The 20,349-nt window shown below is 33.8% G+C and overlaps 1 protein-coding gene across 5 annotated transcripts in view; it reads right to left on the minus strand.

The window, feature by feature from the left end:
- LOC127722989 (kinesin-like protein KIF13B) overlaps positions 1–20,349 on the minus strand; it is a 190,781-nt gene that overhangs the window by 158,567 nt on the left and 11,865 nt on the right. For 4 of the 5 annotated variants that reach the window (XM_052229394.1, XM_052229396.1, XM_052229395.1 and 1 more), the window contains exon 2: positions 15,318–15,378. In XM_052229394.1, the coding sequence (XP_052085354.1) occupies positions 15,318–15,378 (61 nt within the window). Of the gene's footprint in view, positions 1–15,252; positions 15,275–15,317; positions 15,379–20,349 lie in introns of those variants that run through there. The other variant, XM_052229397.1, reaches the window with a different exon arrangement.

Below are 20,349 nucleotides of genomic sequence, written 5' to 3' on the forward strand. Positions count from 1 at the left end.
GTTGTGCAAACAGTGTCAAATGAAGCTGACTGTATTCTGTTGTGCAAATAGTGTCAAATGAAAATGACTGTATTCTGTTGTGCAAACAGTGTCAAATGAAACTGACTGTATTGTGTTGTGCAATTGTGTCAAATGACAAAGACTGTATTGTGTTGTGCAAACAGTGTCAAATGAAACTGACTGTATTGTGTTGTGCAAATGTATCAAATGACACTGAATGTATTTTGTTGTGCAATTGTGTCAAATGACACTGACTGTGTTGCATTGTGCAAATGTGTCAAATGACAAAGACTGTGTTGTGTTGTGCAATTGTGTCAAATGACACTGGCTGTATTGTGTTGTGCAAACAGTGTCAAATAAAACTGACTGTATTGTGTTGTGCAAACAGTGTCAAATGAAACTGACTGTATTGTGTTGTGCAAATAGTGTCAAATGAAACTGACTGTATTCTGTTGTGCAAACAGTGTCAAATGAAACTGACTGTATTGTGTTGTGCAAACAGTGTCAAATGACACTGGCTGTATTGTGTTGTGCAAACAGTGTCAAATAAAACTGACTGTATTGTGTTGTGCAAACAGTGTCAAATGAAACTGACTGTATTGTGTTGTGCAAATAGTGTCAAATGAAACTGACTGTATTCTGTTGTGCAAACAGTGTCAAATGAAACTGACTGTATTGTGTTGTGCAAACAGTGTCAAATGAAACTGACTGTATTGTGTTGTGCAAATAGTGTCAAATGAAACAGAATGTATTCTGTTGTGCAAACAGTGTCAAATGAAACTGACTGTATTGTGTTGTGCAAACAGTGTCAAATGAAACTGACTGTATTGTGTTGTGCAAATAGTGTCAGATGAAACTGACTGTATTGTGTTGTGCAGTGTCAAATGAAACTGACTGTATTGCATTGTGCAAATGTGTCAAATGACAAAGACTGTGTTGTGTTGTGCAATTGTGTCAAATGAAACTGACTGTATTGTGTTGTGCAAATGTGTCAAATGGCATTTCCTGTATTTTGTTGTGCAATTGTGTCAAATGACACTGACTGTATTGTGTTGTGCAATTGTGTCAAATGACACTGACTGTACTGTGTTGTGCAATTGTGTCAAATGATACTGACTGCATTGCGTTGTGCAAATGTGTCAAATGACAAAGACTGTGTTGTGTTGTGCAATTGTGTCAAATGAAACGGACTGTATTGTGTTGTGCAAACAGTGTCAAATAAAACTGACTGTATTCTGTTGTGCAAACAGTGTCAAATGAAACTGACTGTATTTTGTTGTGCAAACAGTGTCAAATGACAAAGACTGTGTTGTGTTGTGCAAACAGTGTCAAATGAAACTGACTGTATTGTGTTGTGCAAACAGTGTCAAATGACACAGACTATTGTGTTGTGCAAACAGTGTCAAATGAAACGGACTGTATTGTGTTGTGCAAACAGTGTCAAATGAAACTGACTGTATTGTGTTGTGCAAACAGTGTCAAATGACACAGACTATTGTGTTGTGCAAACAGTGTCAAATGAAACTGACTGTATTGTGTTGTGCAAACAGTGTCAAATGAAACTGATTGTATTGTGTTGTGCAAACAGTGTCAAATGAAACTGACTGTATTCTGTTGTGCAAACAGTGTCAAATGAAACTGACTGTATTGGGTTGTGCAAACAGTGTCAAATGACACTGACTGTATTATGTTGTGTAGTGTCAAATGAAACTGACTGTATGTATGATGGTTGTAGATAAAGTGTTGGTAAACAATAATATTTCTTTAGGATGAGTTGTAATTATAATGCCAAATGATAGGATTTTTTTATTCTATTGATTGGGTGTCTACTTATAAAGTCAATTGAAAATATTCCTAAGGATTTGATTGTATTTATAATGTCAGCTGACGAGTTGTTTTGTTTAAGGATTGTATTTATAATGTCAATTGACACTAACTGAGTTCTGACAAAAATACCTACTGAGGACTCAATAGCCAAAAAACCATAGTCAAACATTAATGGTTAATTATGTAAGGTCTATGCAATTCAAGATAACGATTCTTCTGCACACTTCTATCTATCAAAGATGTCTGATTGTTTTAGACATAAAACATTTTTTTCTGCAGAAGACTGATAAATAATCTTAGTTTAGTCAGAAATCTGTAGAATCAACCGATTTTTCTGACATAAATATGGATTAAAAGAAGTTGATTTATTTCAAAATGGCAATTACCTTTTTTCTTCATGTTACAAAAATCTTAGAAGTTCTATGATAAATTACTAATGGTTAGACATACGTTTATGATATAAGAGGAGCCTTGGAAAGGCAATGATTTATAAAATGAAACTTTCACCTCATTAAACGTTTAATTAGGCAAGAAAATTTACTCTATCAGTTGCATCGTCCAACTATAAATAATAGGTGCAGTGTTTTAACTGATGTCTACGTATCGCTAGAAAATGTTTCCTTCCTAGGAAATGGGTAAAAAAAGTTTTAACCTTATAAAGAGCTTTAATCAACAAACTTAATCATTTTTATTGACATTTCTGAGAATTTTCAAAGTAAATTACTTTCATGTTAACATCACACACAACAAAACATGCTTTTAATCACAGTGAATTCTCATAAATCATGGTTTATTGTATATAACAGCAGAGATCAATATGAACATACATGTTCTGCAATAACTCACCCATTTTATTTCAGATTCTTTCTTTTTTTTGGCGTTTCAGTGTATAGTGATCATATGGGTTTCAAAGTTCTTCAATTTAAGAATGATCTTTTAGTCACATTTTATAAATTTAAAATCTTTCAAACATGCTAAATTGAGTACATTGTATTTACATTTTTAGAAGTCCTCACCATTTACAATATAAGTCCATTGCCCACACAAAAGAACAGTGCAAACAACAGGTTTTTTTTTAAAAGGTAAAAAGGTATATTGTAAAATGTGCCATTACAAGGAGTTGAAGCTTGAGGTTTTCTAAAAATTGGACCAACAATATTTTTGATTTACAGTACATATTTCTCTTTGTATTCAGTAATTAAAAGAAGGAGTATAATAAATATTTGGTCCCAGAACATTACCCAAGCCTTTAAAAATTATGCTAGTACATCTAATTAATCAAAATTGAAAAGTCTGGTATAATATGGACACTTTAAGTGCAGACAAATTACTTGTGTATTCACTATGACCTCATAAACATGTCAACATCAACATTTTTGACCCATAATTGACATTTTACACATATTTTTTGGTCAAAATAAATATCAGCAAAGGAGTTAAAGAAAAAGATATTTTACCCACATTAGCATCTTTGAAAAAATGAATCTTAAATCAAAATGATTGTTTGGGGAAAAGTCAAGGCTCATATATATCTGAATATCAAGACCTCAAAATAATGAATGCAAGAATTTGAAAGCCCTAATGCAAATATGTAAAACATAATCAACAAGCATTCTGTGAGTATTGCATGGCAATACATAGTCCCCTACCAGTTGAAAATTCATTGTATTGGAGCAAAATTCTAACTTGATCTATAACTTGTCATGGTGTAAACTATATAACAAATATCAAGTCAATATCTTCAAGTATGACGAAAAAAAGTGTTGAAAACTGATTATTTAAGTGAATTTCCAAGTCCAAGGACCATTACTTTGCACAAAATCATCAGACTGGAACAAAATTTGTACTCGATCTGTAACTTGTCATGATTAAACTATTTATCAATTTTCAAATCAATATCTTCAAGCATGATGAAAAAAAGTGTGGAAAACTGATTATTTGAGTGAATTTTCTAAGTCCAAGGACCATAACTCTGCACAAAATCATCAGACCGGAACAAAATTCAAACTTGAACTGTAACTTGTCATGATAAAACTATATACCAATTATCAAATCAATATCTTCAAGAATGACAAAAAAAAGTGTGGAAAACTGATTATTTTAGTGAATTATCTAAGTCAAAGGACCATAACTCTGCACAAAATCATCAGACCGAAACAAAATTCAAACTTGATCAGTAACTTGTCATGATAAAACAATACACCAAATATCATATCAATATCTTCAAGCATAAAGAACAAGAGGCTCTCAAGAGCCTGTGTCGCTCACCTGTATTTACTGATGCTTTGGAAATTATGTAAAATAAGGTTAAAATCATAATTAATAGTATAAGATATTAGATATTATAATGATATCTAAGATAATAACAAATAAAATGCTCCGCAGGGCGCAGCTTGATACGACCGCAGAGGTCGAACCCTGAACAGTTGGGGGAAGTATGGACACAACATTCAAGCTTGATACAGCTTTGGATTTGGATTGTGATTAAATATTTGACACAGCATAGGTTTCTAACACAGATTGAATGTGGTCTAAGAACTTAAAAATTTTAAATTGGACATTCACCTATTATGGTCCAATATCCAAAATCTAAATACATGGTTAGATTCAGCATATCAAAGAACCCCAAGAATTCAATTTTTGATGAAATCAAACAAAGTTTAATTTTGGACCCTTTTGACCTCAATGTGGACAAAGTTGATAACGGGGCCCAAAAATCAAAAATCTAAATGCATGGTTAGATTCAGCATATCAAAGAACCCCATATATTCAATTTTTGTTGAAATCAAACAAAGTTTAATTTTGGACCCCGATTTGGACCAACTTGAAAACTGGGCCCATAATCAAAAATCTAAATACATGTTTAGATTCAGCATATCAAAGAACCCTAAGAATTCAATTTTTGTTAAAATCAAACTAAGTTTAATTTTGGACCCTTTGGACCTTAATGTAGACCAATTTGAAAACGGAACCAAAAATTAAGAATCTAAATACACGGTTAGATTCGGCATATCAAAGAGCCCCAATAATTCAATTTTTGATGAAATCAAACAAAGTTTAATTTTGGACCCTTTTGACCTCAATGTGGACAAAGTTGATAACGGGGCCCAAAAATCAAAAATCTAAATACATGGTTAGATTCAGCATATCAAAGAACCCCATATATTCAATTTTTGTTGAAATCAAACAAAGTTTAATTTTGGACCCCGATTTGGACCAACTTGAAAACTGGGCCCATAATCAAAAATCTAAATACATGTTTAGATTCAGCATATCAAAGAACCCTAAGAATTCAATTTTTGTTAAAATCAAACTAAGTTTAATTTTGGACCCTTTGGACCTTAATGTAGACCAATTTGAAAACGGAACCAAAATTTAAGAATCTAAATACACAGTTAGATTCGGCATATCAAAGAACCCCAATAATTCAATTTTTGATGAAATCAAACAAAGTTTAATTTTGGACCCTTTGGACCTCAATGTGGACCAATTTAAAAACGGGGCCCAAAATCCAAAAACTAAATACACGGTTAGATTCAGCATATTAAAGAACCCCATGAAATCAAGAATAAAACCCCATTGAAATTGGTCAAGAAATAAGCAATTTATAGGAAGTATCTTCTTTTGCACAATCCGGTGCTATTAAATATTTCTTGCTATTGCGCAATACTGTACAATTGACAATTTCTTGCTATTGCGCAATATTGTGCTATTGGATATTTCTTGCTATTGTGCAATACTGTGCAATTGAAGATTTCTTGCTATTGCGCAATACTGTGCAATTGAAGATTTCTTGCTATTGTGCAATACTGTGCAATTGAAAATTTCTTGCTATTGCACAATACTTATTATATAATAATTTACACATCCTGTTTGGTGTGTATCTCCTACCATATCATTATTATTTGATTTTAAATATAAATCAGAAATAACCAACTTAAAATGGAAAATTTTAAAAGAAACAAAAAAGGAAAAAAAGAAAAAAAAGGAAAAAAAAATAAATCCCCCCCAAAATTTTTTGAACCCCCATTATGATTCATCACCCCCAAACTCAATCCCAGCCTTCCCTTTGTGGTATGGTACCTTGCAGTACAATTTCAGAGAGATCCATACACTTGAACACAAGTTATTGTCTGGAAACTAGAAAAAAATGTGTTTTTTGGCCCCTTTTTGGCCCCAAATTCCTAAACGTTTAGGGCAATTACCCCCAAACTCAAACCCAGCTTTCCCTTTGTGATATGGAACCTTGTAGTACAATTTCAGAAAGATCCATACACTTACACACAAGTTATTGTCATGAAACTAGAAAAATGCTTGTTTTTTGCCCCTTTTTTGGCCCCTAATTCCTAAAATTTGGAGGCAATTACCCCCAAAATCAATCCCAGCATTCCTTTAGTGATATGGAACCTTGTGGTACAATGTCAGAGAGATCCATACACTAACACACAAGTTATGTCTGGAAGTTACAAAAATGCTTATTTTTGGCCCCTTTTTGGCCCCTAATTCCTTTACTGTTATTACCATAACCCCCAAAATCAATCCCAACCTTCCTTTTGTGGTATTGAACCTTGTGGTAAAATTTCATAAAGATCCATTCACTTAAACTAAAGTTAGAGTGCGAAAACCAATGTGTCTTCGGACGATGCCGGACGACGCTGGACGACGACTACGACGCCGGACGACGACGACGCCAACGTCATACCAATATACGACCACAAAAATTTTTTTGCGGTCGTATAAAAACTGCAAAATTTTTGTAAAATTACTAACTCAGGGGCAGCAACCCAACAACGGTTGTCGGATTTGTCTGAAATTTCAGGGCAGATAAATCTAAATCTGATGAAGATTTTAGCCACCTGTCAGATTTGCTCTAATTAAATGCTTTAGTTTCAGAGATATAAACCAAAAACTGCATTTTACCCCTATGTTCTATTTTTAGCCATGGAGGCCATCTTGGTTGGTTGGCGGGGTCATCGGACAAATTTTTTAAACTACATACCCTAACAATGATTATGGCCAAGTATGGTTAAATTTGTATCAGTAGTTTCAGAGAAGAAGATTTTTGTAAAAGATTACAAAAATTTACGAAAAATTGTTAAAAATTGATTATTAAGGGCAATAACTCCTAAAGGGGTCGACTGACAATTTTGGTCATGACAACTTATTTGTAGATCTTACTTTGCTGAACATTATTGCTGTTTACAGTTTATCTCTATCTATAATAATATTCAAGATAATAACCAAAAACTGCAAAATTTCCTTAAAATTACCAATTCAGGGGCAGCAACCCAACAACAGGTTGTCAGATTTGTCTGAAAATTTCAGGGCAGATAGATCTTGACCTGATAATCAGTTTTACCCTATGTCAGATTTCCTCTAAATGCTTTGGTTTCAGAGATATAAGCCAAAATCTACATTTTACCCCTATGTTCTATTTTTAGCCATGGCGGCCATCTTGGTTGGTTGGCGGGGTCATCGGACACATTTTTTAAACTAGATACTTGAATGATGATTGTGTTTAAGTTTGGGTGCATTTGGCCCAGTAGTTTCAGAGGAGAAGATTTTTGTAAAAGTTTACGGACGACGGACGCAGGACAACGGACGCCGGACGCCAAGTGATGAGAAAAGCTCACTTGACCCTTTGGGTCAGGTGAGCTAAAAAAAAGTGTGGAAAGCTGATTTGCCGGACTGACGGATGGACAGACAGACAGAGAGTGCAAACCTAAAGTCCCCTTCGACCTCAACGATAGGGGACAAATAAAAAAAAAAATACAGATGTCGGATAGGCTAATGTTTTATGAATATCTGAATGATTTTATTCTGCAAATTTATTATACTCTTTAATTACCAATTACAGGGACCCAAAAAAGTGGTCTTATCAAACCTTGTCCTTTGAAATACACCAAAAATACCATTAAGGAATAAGAATAAAAAATTAACCAATTTTTAATGTGACTTTTTTTTCAATTTGAACAGCCAAAGTCACAGAAGAAGGATTATCCTGACCAATAATAGATTAAATAGATTATACCAGGCTAGACTCGGGATTACATGTAATGACCATCGTTTTAATTCATTCAGAAAGAAGTCATGCTTTACAGACATTTATTGTTATATCATTTTAATGGTTCTCAAATATAATGTGGGAGTCTGACGCAAGAGTAAAGATATTAGAAAGTTTAAGATCATTTAAACAATTAACTCTTGTAGGTAAAAAAAATAAAATTTCTAAATTGAGAAGTCCTGAAGCAAATCTACTGATCAAGAAAAAGTATTTCAACCATTTTTAAATCCTGATTTATTGTTATTGCTGATTGTAATTCACGTGGGTTTCATCAGTAAAGTGTAACAACATTTGAATATAAGTGTTCATATATAGACTTGTATGAAGAGCATTTAAAAATAAGAAGATTGGGTAATGGTATATCATTGCCAGTGACACAAATCTCCTCCAGAGACCAAATGATGTAGAAGGTTAGCTAATATAAGTCACGGTGCAGCCTTCAACAATGAGCAAAACCCATTCCACATAGAAAGCTATAAAAGGCCCCAAAAATGACAAATGTTTTCAATTCAAACAAGACAACTAATGGACTAGTTCATGTACAAAACAATACATGGAATACAACCACTGAATGACTTGGAACAGGCACATACAGAATGAGTAAGAAATAGATTTACACAAAATATTTCTTTTCCTCAATCAACAAACATTGGTATCTATACATATAACTGAATCTAAAGTGTGATATTTTTTACATTTAACAATTGAACCCAGTTTTAAAATTTGGATCATTTAGTTGATGTTAATTAATTCTCAAACTAAGGATTTTGTCATTTTCATGAAAACTTAGTTCAACTCGATCTCTCAAGGGAAGTAAACTTAAAAAGATGCTATTTTTATTGAATTTTAAGCCAATTTTAGGATCCAGAACTTTTCATAAGGAAGGGCATGCTGACTGACGTAGGGGGGCCCCGCTCCAGTCATGCTTCAATGATTCCCTATATGATCAACCAAATTTTTCCCCCAATTGGGGGGGGCACGGCCCCAGGGCCCCCCCCCCCTGGATCCGCCTATGACATCCAAAGAAAATTCTGTCAAGTTCACAAGAGGTTCTGTTAAAAAACACTAATTATGGTGATTTTGTAACATTGTGGATTCATTTATATGTGCGGGTACCAATTTTCGTGGATTGAGAGAAATTTGTATTTTCATGGATATTTGATAAATTTCTGGTTTTGATGAAGTCTGTATAAAAGCCTATAAAAAATTTATACTTTGTTGAACATTTAAATTTGTGGCTCATATCAACCCACGAAAATTGATATCCCACGAATAATGATGAATCCACAGTAGTGATGCTTAGGTGACTGCCAGTAAATCATTCTGAAACACCCAACTGTATCTTACAATGATTCATTGAATGTTTACTGTGTGGAAATGGCTGTACCAGTACATGTATTTTAGATAATCAATTCACTACCTAACATTTCAAGCCTTTAGAGGAAAGTTCAATTCAGTGTATGGACTGTAAGGCTGCTTGTTAATCTAATATAATCAGAACCGAAACAAGAATTCCAGAAATGCCATTCAACAGTTCATTATTTTCTTTCTTGATATGAATCGATGCACACATTGACATCCTATTGACAAAGTAACTGCTATGATGTAATTTGGTTAAAATTCAATAAAGTTAGGTCTTCGGTGTTTTATAATCTGTTTGGTCTTTCTAAACTCATTAATTGATGAATATCTTCTGCAGATTTAATGTCTTGCTCAACGATATCTGTATTCTTGTGACTCGTTAAAACAGGTTCTGATGTAATGTCTTCTCCGTAATACATGTAGTCAACTGACAGAAAAAATTCAAATTGGTTCGTTGAACTTCATTCCCCAAGTTATTTTCACTTGGTTTGAGCATTTAAAATGGATTTACTAGATTTGAACATTAGTTAACTACTGTTGATGTGATATCCTTTGCAAGATTGCTGTAAAGATTATGTGGCAATTGATAATCTGATTATGGAAGGGAGGTAGATTTAGACATCTGAGCATTTTGGTTTCTGTCAGAATTGCTTTATCTATTAACAGTTTCAAGATATTAATTAATACAATGAATGCATTTTACCCATCTGTTCTATTTCCAGCAATGGCAGTCATGTCGTTTGATTTGCAGGAACAAAATACACAAACTTTACACTGTATACATGATATACCCTAAGGTTCATTCAGTTAAAGTTTGGTTGAAATTGGTACAGTGGTTCCAGGGAAGATTTGGTAAAAGTTTAATTTATGAAGACAACTGACGACGATGATGACGGACTACAACAACAGATGCCAAAAGATAGCAATATCTCATACAGCCCTTTGCAGGCAAGACAAAAAATCAACTTGTTTAAAAAATTTTGGCCAAATAGGACCTTACTTAACCTGTATCATTTAAGGAGTATAGTTTTTTAGCATATAGAACATAGGGGTTGAAAATTAATAAAGAATTCAATCTTGTGAAGAAATGATAAAGTCGACCCATGTTAGAACTATGGCTGATGACCAAACTACCATTGAATAGAATGTTTAACCAAATATTAAAACTAGCCTTAAATGTTTTTTTCAGCTTTTAGATACCATGCAGATTTTTGACTGAATTCTCTTGTGTGTACTGAACATGAATTTTAGATAATCAATTCACTGTGAATTGATGACACTACTTTTATTAAACGGCTTCGCCTAGCGCAGCTGGATACGACCACAGAGGTCCAACCCTGAACAGTTGGGGCAAAAATGGACACAATATTCAAGCTTGATACAGGTCTGAATTTGGATTGTAATTAAATATTTGACACATTATAGGTTTCTGACACAGAATAAATGTAGTCAAAGAACTTAAAATTGGTTGTATGATTTGAATTTATATTCAATTGAAGATTTCTTGCTGTTGTGCAATACTTAGTAAATCTGTTTTCAGACTATATACAAAGAGTTAGCAAAATAAATTGTGACCCCCAAATTTTTTCTTTGGAAAATTGACAATTTCTTAAATCTAGAGGGAAACAAATTGATCCCCCCCCCAAAAAAAATATTTGAAAAGAATTTCCTTTCGATGTAAAAAAATTTCCCCCCCTCCAAAATTGGCCCCTAATTCTTTTGACCGGTTTGGGCAATTACCCCCAAAATGAATCCCAACCTTCTACTTGTGGTATTGAACCTTTTGGTACAATTTCAGAGCAATCAAAATACTTATACACAAGTTATTGTCCTGATACTAGAAAAATGCTTGTTTTGGTCCCTTTTTGACCCCTTATTCCTAAACGGTTTAGACCATTACCCCCAAAAACAATCCCAACCTTCCTTTTGTGGTATTGAACCTTTTGGTTACACTTAAACTAAAGTTAATGGCTGGAAACCAAATGTCTTCGGACGACAACAACGCTGACGATGACGTGATACCAATATACAAAAACTTTTGCGACGTATAAAAAGTTCAACACAGTTAAGGATTGTATGACTGCTTGTAAACCTAATGATTCAAAACAGACACAACAAATTTTAGTACTGCCATTCAATGGATCATTATTTACAATCTTGATACACGTTTAAAAAACAATGGTGCTACTCTCTCAGATTAACTGCAGACTGCAATCATTTGTAAATGATCTCATATCTACAGACTACAGAAATGTTAAATCTTGTGGAAGATACCAAGCTAATAATTTGCTACATCAGATGCATGTTTTGTCTACATATAAGACTCATCAGTGCTAGATTCAAAACAGTTGCAAGGCTAAATTAAATACCAAGTTGAAAAGCATAGAAAATCAAATTTCCAAAAAGTTGTGCCAAACCATTTGCATAAACCTTTCAGTAAATGATGTGAGTCAGTCAAATGTAGTAAATAGATAACAGAGACCTATTAATTATCTCTTACTTTTAAGTTGAAAAAAGAGATTTCACAAAAGAGAGGGATAACACAGCCACTACATTTGCATTTTATGAAAAATTCAGTTTGTTCAATTATTTCGCTCTATTGAATACATTAATGACTCTACAGATACAAAAGTATGATATAAAAAAATGTCATTCAAATTTAACCATCCCATTTTCATATTTTCCCTTTACAATCTTACCAGTTTGCATTTAAAATCATTTATGCTTGAAAAATTTGATAAACTATCAATGTGCTTCCCTGTTCAATGTCATTAACAACTTCCATATAAAGAAATACAGCAATATTCTAAATCTTAGAATTAGACAAAATATTAGAAAAGATGTATCAGTACTAGAAGCAATTGTCATGCTGTTAGAGAATTAATGTGAAGATGATTAAAGTTTCAATTCACAAATGAGCTCATAACTTCGTGTCTTATATAGACATATAAAAAGATATATGTTCAATTACTAATGAGACCGTCGCCCACCAATATTAAAAGTACAGGAACTTAAGATCACCCAATAGCTACTAAATATGGATGAATGGCAAATTTATACATGTTGACTGGTAATGACATTCCTATATACTGCAGGATGTAGAGGGGGGGGGGGGGAGTGCATTTATTTTCGTGGATAACAACTTTCAAGGTTTGAGACATGATACATCTTATATTGTGGATACTGGATTTTGTGGATTTGTTAAAGTCTGTATACAAGCCGTTATAAAATGTGTATTTGGTTGAACATTTAGATGTGTGGTTTCCCTAGGCCTATACCCACAAAAACTGGTATCCCATTAGGGACGACATCAAAAGATCAATGTAGGATAAAAAACTTAAATCAAATAGTTTGGTGGGTGGGGGGGGGTTAAAATTGCTGCAAGTTTTGTTTATCCAAAATCTATTTTACATATATCCATATTGATCAATCAACTTTTCCCAAATTAAGTTAAGAGGGGGGTGGGGGGGTCAGTGAAAAAACTATGTGAATTAAGTTTTTAATCCTACATTGAACTTTTGATGTCGTCCCTTAATAATAATAAATCCACAGTACAATAGTATATATAACAAGAAATGATTGTAACAGGATGCTGTTACGAAGTCTCCCAAACGAAGCTCCCATAATTCGTAATTCCCAGGGTCGCCTGACATTGGGCAACGTCCAGTGAAAATTGGTTTGGTCCAGTAAAGTTATATGCATTAGTGATGCCTGGGGACTAACCTTGTATATCATTCAAATCATCTTGGCATGACAAACCAGAATATATATGGTTTAGGGGTGGGGATCTCGACCATTTACAAGATACTAGAATATTGGGGGTGGGGAGGAACCCCTGGGGACTGGCCCTATACGTCATTCAAATGTTCATTACATGACGAACAGGAATATATATGGTTTAGGGGTGGGGATCTCAACCATTTACAAGATATTAGAACATTGGGGGTGAGGGGAACCCCTGTGGACTGACCGTATACGTCATTCAAATGTTCGAGACATGACAAATAGGAATATATATGGTTTAGGGGTGGGGATCTCAACCATTTACAAGATATTAGAACTTTCTCAAATGGCAGGGGGTCGGGATGACCCCTGGGGACTAACCCTGTATATCATTCAAACCATCTTCGCATGACAAACCAGAATATATATGGTTTAGGGGTGGGGATCTTGACCACTTAGAAGATATTAGAACTTTCTTAAATGGCAGGGGGTGGGGGTGACCCCTGGGGACTAACCCTGTATTTCATTTGATGTGCTTTATCATGAAAAACCAGAATATATATGGTTTAGGGGTTGGGATCTCGACCATTTACAAGATATTAGAACTTTCTCAAATGGCAGGGGGTCGGGATGACCCCTGGGGACTAACCCTGTATATCATTCAAACCATCTTAGCATGACAAACCAGAATATATATGGTTTTGGGGGTGGGGATCTTGACCACTTACAAGATATTAGAACTTTCTTAAATGACAGGGGGTGGGGGTGACCCCTGGGAACTAACCCTGTATTTCATTTGATGTGCTTTATCATGACAAACCAGAATATATATGGTTTAGGGGTGGGGATCTCGACCATTTACAAGATATAAGAACTTTCTCAAATGGCAGGGGGTCGGGATGACCCCTGGGGACTAACCCTGTATATCATTCAAACCATCTTCGCATGACAAACCAGAATATATATGGTTTAGGGGTGGGGATCTTGACCACTTAGAAGATATTAGAACTTTCTTAAATGGCAGGGGGTGGGGGTGACCCCTGGGGACTAACCCTGTATAACATTTGATGTGCTTTATCATGACAAACCAGAATATATATGGTTTAGGGGTGGGGATCTCGACCATTTACAAGATATAAGAACTTTCTCAAATGGCAGGGGGTCGGGATGACCCCTGGGGACTTACCCTGTATATCATTCAAACCATCTTAGCATGACAAACCAGAATATATATGGTTTAGGGGTGGGGATCTTGACCACTTACAAGGTATTAGAACTTTCTTAAATGGCAGGGGGTGGGGTGACCCCTGGGGACTAACCCTGTATTTCATTTAATGGGCTTTATCATTTAGAACATTTTCAATTAAAAAGATTGTGTCTATCACGAACGGTTTTCAATTTATAATCATTTGAAAATTTTAAAAAATAAAATCCCATAGGGTTCTATAGTAAAACCCTCTTTTCTTTTTGCCCCTCAAAGTACCCCTTTATAAACCCCATTGCACAAACAAAACCCTGATTGCACCACTAGACATGTTAGTCTAACATATTGTGAAACCCTAAGTTAATCTGACAAGCGGTTTTGGAGAACGGGTGCGGACAAGTTCAAATTTAAAAGCGGCGGAAGAAGAAGAAGAATAATAATAATAATAAGAACTGAGCAAAAACAATAAGTCTTCCCAAACTTCGTTTGGGAGACTTAATAACACACATTTTGTCAGGCCTCTTTTAAGAAGGACTTTACTGCAATTAAAACATTTTTACTGGCCTGGGCTGCCGGGCTTGTTGTTACTGCAGAATGCCATGGTTTGATGGAATCTTACCTGTAGAGGACAGTCTGTGTGGGCTCCATATGTATTACACATTTTGTGGTTTGATGGAATCTTACCTGTAGAGGACAGTCTGTGTGGGCTCCATATTTATTACACATTTTGTGGTTTGATGGAATCTTACCTGTAGAGGACAGTCTGAGTGGGCTCCATATTTATTACACATTTTGTGGTTTGATGGAATCTTAACTGTAGAGGACAGTCTGTGTGGGTTCAATATCTATTACACATTTCGTGGTTTGATGGAATCTTACCTGTAGGGGACAGTCTGTGTGGGCTCCATATTTATTACACATGTTGTAGTTTGATGGAATCTTATCTGTATAGGACAGTGAGTGTGGGTTTCATATCTAGTACACATTTTGTGGTTTGATTTAATCTTACCTATAGAGGACGGTCTGTGTGGGTTCCATATCTATTACACGTTGTAGTTTGATGGAATCTTACCTGTAGAGGACTGTCTGTGTGGGTCCCATATCTAGTACACATTTTGTGGTTTGATGGAATCTTACCTGTAGAGGACTGTCTGTGTAGGCTCCATATCTATTACACATTTTGTAGACAGTTTTATCTCTGTAAAATACCAGAAAACAAATTTTAAAAACATAATTCTGAAAAAAACAAACAGTAAACAAGAGTGCACACACTGAAGCTTCTAGCCTTCTTTACTGATTATGATTAAATTATATATGTTAAAAAGCCTTTTAGATCAAAGTCTTCGTAGACATGCAGGTATAAAAGAAACTTTACATTATCAAAGATCCATTAAAATAAGGGCAAGGTCAACAGGGCTCACACTACTTCAGAATCATAGGGAGAAGTGACTTCTCTTTTTGAAATTGAGAGGGAGAAGTGGTGAGATTTGAAAGAGAAGTGCTTGTTCGCTCGCGGCGCTACAATGTTTGGTTTTTACTATAATACATTAAGGGCCATATGTATCTTATTTTTTTTATATTGTTCAATTTGTACCTGGGTATACAATTAAAGTAACTGTTCAAATTTAAAGTTGTTTAATTTTATCATATCTAGTTGCACAATCATATGAGTCCTCTTTTCAGAAAAACAATTAAATATCTGGCACTAATAAAAAAGATTTTGTGTGGAATGCGTAATTTTTCCTTTTGGGATCAATTTTTGTCTGTCAGCAGTGCCATTCATGCGTCCATAGTCATTATCGTAAAAATCCGGATTTCGGTCACAGCAGGTCCGTTTCCGATGAAATCCCAACTCCGATCCGTAGTTGTACAATAATATGCCCAATAATTCAAATGGCGGACGAAGAAAAATTTACAAAAAATAAACGATGTTTGACACGCTATTTGGAAAGGAATATGATGTTTTTAATGCAATACAAGGATAACAAATTTTTTTCAGACAAATTTCATCAAGTTCTAATGAAGTAACAACTTATTTTGTCGAAAGTTAGAATGATTTGATGTACGCTCTCCGAGTAACAAGTACTGGAAGTGATAAAAAATTGTTTTTATGAAATAACATGCCACCAACTTTGAAATCAATGCTTTAACCTCTTTTCTGAAGAAAATAAATCGTTTATGCCTTGAATTTCTTTACTTCTAAATGAAAAATTGCTGTTTCATCGTCTTGGTAAAAATTGAATATTGCCGATGACAAACGCGACTGAAAGCGAGTATCGTAAACCACAGGGTGACTTGTTTTCTCTTTTGAGGGTCTGGCAAAGCGAAGTGAAGGACGGGAAAGCGACTTCTTCGCCCTAGTCGCCTGGTAGCGTGAGCCCTGGGTCAGATTAACCCTGTCATTCTTTACATCAAATAGCATGGACAAAGTTGATCTATTACTTATAGTGTGTAAGATACAGACCTAATCACAAAAACTTAAGGTTGACCAATGAACAATGAGAATGAGGTCAAGGTCAGATGAAACCTGTAAAACAGACAAGGTCATGTGTTTCTCAGACTGTTTATGACGTCTGTACACTAAACCTGTTGGATGTGTACCAATTGATATTTTAGTCTTGGAGAATATGATTTATTTATAATAATTGGTTGTAACTGGCTTTGATCTAGCTTTGAGTAACTGTGACTTCTCATTTCTGTGCTTTGTATCTATTGTTTTTATATTATTTTTTTTAAGCCTTGTTACAGATCTTTTGAGTTAAGCTATTTGCTACTGATTTTTACAGTTTGTTCTTATGTTGTGCTGTTACATCACTTTCCCTGGTAAGGGGAGGATTGAGTGCTAACAAACATGTTTAACCTCTCTACATTGTTTATGTGCCTGTAGTTTAGAGGTTGTAGTTGTCTGTCATATTTGTTTTTTGTAAATTGTTTTGTTATAAATTATGTTATAGTTTAGGCTGTTAGTTTTCTTGTTTGAATTGTTTTACATTTTTTTGTCGGGGCCTTTTTTAGCCAACTATACTGTATGGGTTTTTCTCATTGTTGAAGGTGATCAGTTGCCTTTAATTGCTTACATCCACTTCATTTAAACTCTGTTGGATAGTTGTCTCATATATTGGCATTCATACCACATCTCCTTATTTTCATAATGTTCATCTTTCCCCTTGCAAAAGGTCATTGAACTGTGAAAATGAGGACACTGGACATATGCCAGGCGGAAACCTCTGAGGATAAGGCATTTTTAAACCTGATTTACATAGAGACTGTTTAAGCTCTTCTATTCTCTGAAATATGAATCTTTATACGAAAAGTTATCACTATATTATCTACTTTCTCCCAAGTCACTTTATACCATCATCAATATAATTTGAATCTTTGTAAACCAAATACATGTATAACCGAACAAACTCTCTATCAAGAAACTGTCTGGATATAAGACAGATTTCACTTTACTAATACATTTGTTATTTGCATGTACAAGAAATAAATTCTAATAAAAAAATTGATAAAACAGATGTGGCTAAAATTTTTATAATCTCTTAATAAAATTTTTCCTGATATTTGATCTGCAAATATTGCTGCAATCTTCATATTTAGAAACATACAAAACAAAAATCATCAATGGCTCTATTCGCCTCAAAACTTTAAAAAAAGAAAGTTTATACAAAAATCTTTGTTTGTGTACTGGGCTGCAAGTCCTCAAGATTCTAGAGCCTGCAGCAAACAATTTCAATCTTTGATCTCGGCAGCAGTAAACATAATTCACTTTAAAACAAGAACCAGATCTCATTGTAGTACAATTTTAATACAATTAGCAAGAATCCTTTGAAATTAGACTTTCTTTGAAGTACGGAAATATTTCAGTGGATATCAAAATCTTATTTCCCAGTTTCCTGATTTATATAGACTCAATGATAAAAATTTCTTTCATCTTGTTCTTTTCAAATCAGTACTTCTATATCAATATTATATGTATAGGAATTCTACATAATTTTTCATTTCTTTTATGCGTGTTTATAGGAATTTGAAATGATTACTCTATCTGTAACGTATGTTTATAGGAATTTAAGATCGTAATTATTTTTCTTAATACAATATTCTTGGCAGAATTACTGGAAATACCTTACAATTATTCAGTTTAATATGAATATCATACATTTGTACAAAGATTAGATAGAAAATGTGTTCTTTGTACTTCATTTGTACTTTGAATACAATTGAAGATGAATTCCATTTTATATTACAATGTGAATGCTACAGAGATTCAAGGAGGCAGTTTAATAAACCTTATTATTATAGGCATACATTGTTGTTCAAATTAGTTCAACTTCTCAGCACTGAAAATGTCAAAGATTTGCATAATTTAATTGTGTAAATTCTTATTTAATGCACTTAATCATAGAACTGTTAGCGAACAATAATTGATGTTAATATGCTTCTCTGACGTATTATGCCATTTAATGTTATACATATGTTTTGCATTTGTTCTTGTACTGATAATCATAATGTGTTTAAAGTAATGAAGAAGTGAATTGTACCTCATACGTAATCATCACGCTTTCACATGCAATGGTTAAATTTCACAATTAATAAAATTTGATTTGATTACCGTATATTCAGTAAACTATTGTGTGTATTTATTAATGCTATTGTTGGTCTGTGAAGATAAATTAATATTGCATAAGGAAATGTGTGAAGGAATTCAAAATGGGAGTCCTAAAATGCCCAATGTGGACAGCAAATTCCCAAACTATTTTTTACAACAACAAAATTCCAGGTTTTTTTCATGAATTATCAAGGACCTTATTCATGTATTTTTAAATTAACATTAGCATGTTCTAAAACAGGATACCAGCTGAGGTAATAATTACTTAGGCTGAGAAAAAAAAAATCTGTGTTTCCGGTAACCCGACCGACCCTGTTTTTTTAGCCCCGACCCTAATTTTTTTATTGGATCTTCAAAAAAAAAAAAAAAATTGGTATCAACCGACCCTGTTTTTGACACAGGCTTCTGTTAATCGACATAATTATTTATCTAACTGCACAGAAAGCCAGTAAAACATTTTATTTATGTCAAAAGGTATTCCAAATAGGTTAAAATCCAAGAAATTTGCACAGCAGGACGCTTCAAAAACATTGCAAATGGCCGCACTTACGGTATTTGAAACTAATTACGGACACGGACTTGGAAAAACCATGATAATTTTCCGGATTTCGTTTACAATGTAAAAAAAAAAAAAAAAAAACTGATCTACCGACCCTATTTATCAAAATGATGTTACCGGAAACACAGATTTTTTTTTTTAGGCCTTATATTACACATAACCTCTTCTTGTTATTATAATAAAGAGCAGCAAATTCAGAAAATTTAGGATTCGTGGAAAAAATATTACCTTTTCCCTGTAGATTGTTACTTTAATTAACAAAGCTATAAACTGGTCCACTGTTAAACTGACATGAAACTAATATATCTTTATCTGATTTTGTATTAAAATGCTGATTTTCATCAGTAAATTGTAATCTGGTAAAAATATAGTTCATCTGAGTTCTTTGAAAATTTAAAAATAAATAAAAATAAGATTTTAAAAAGGATTAAGTTTGGTAAGTATAATTGTTAAAGAATAAAGAATATATTATTGTTGATAAAAAAAAAAGTTTGGTAAGGGTCATTATTAAGTTCAATGTTTCAAGGTAAATGATGTTTTAAGTCGATGAAAAGACATGCGATGAAAAGACATGCGACATGCGACAAAGTAAAATAGACCTATTTTTGTTAAAGTTTTATTTTAAGGCATTGATTTTTACATCCCAAAATATAATTTATGTCAGTTATAATGTATTTCTTCATTTTTCTCAATTTCTGCTCAATAAACAAAAAACTTAAAATGGACATGCTGACACCAGATCTTTGATAATCTCTCATGATATTATTATATATTTCTTAAAGTCAAGGACATTAACTTAGCTTGAACATTAAATAGACAACTGTTTACTATTGAAGACTATATATATGTTCACCTTAAGATGTCCTGTTACGATGTAGGTTGCTATCTTATTTCGGCTTACCTTTCTCCCCTTCTCTCCTTTTATTATTCCATCCTATATGAGGGTTTGACACATCAAAATGACCATGTGAACAAAGTTCCAGTTTACATGTTTTGTACCA

Source organism: Mytilus californianus, unplaced genomic scaffold (genome assembly GCF_021869535.1).
Source record: "Mytilus californianus isolate M0D057914Y unplaced genomic scaffold, xbMytCali1.0.p SCAF_13, whole genome shotgun sequence".
NCBI lineage: Eukaryota > Metazoa > Mollusca > Bivalvia > Mytilida > Mytilidae > Mytilus > Mytilus californianus.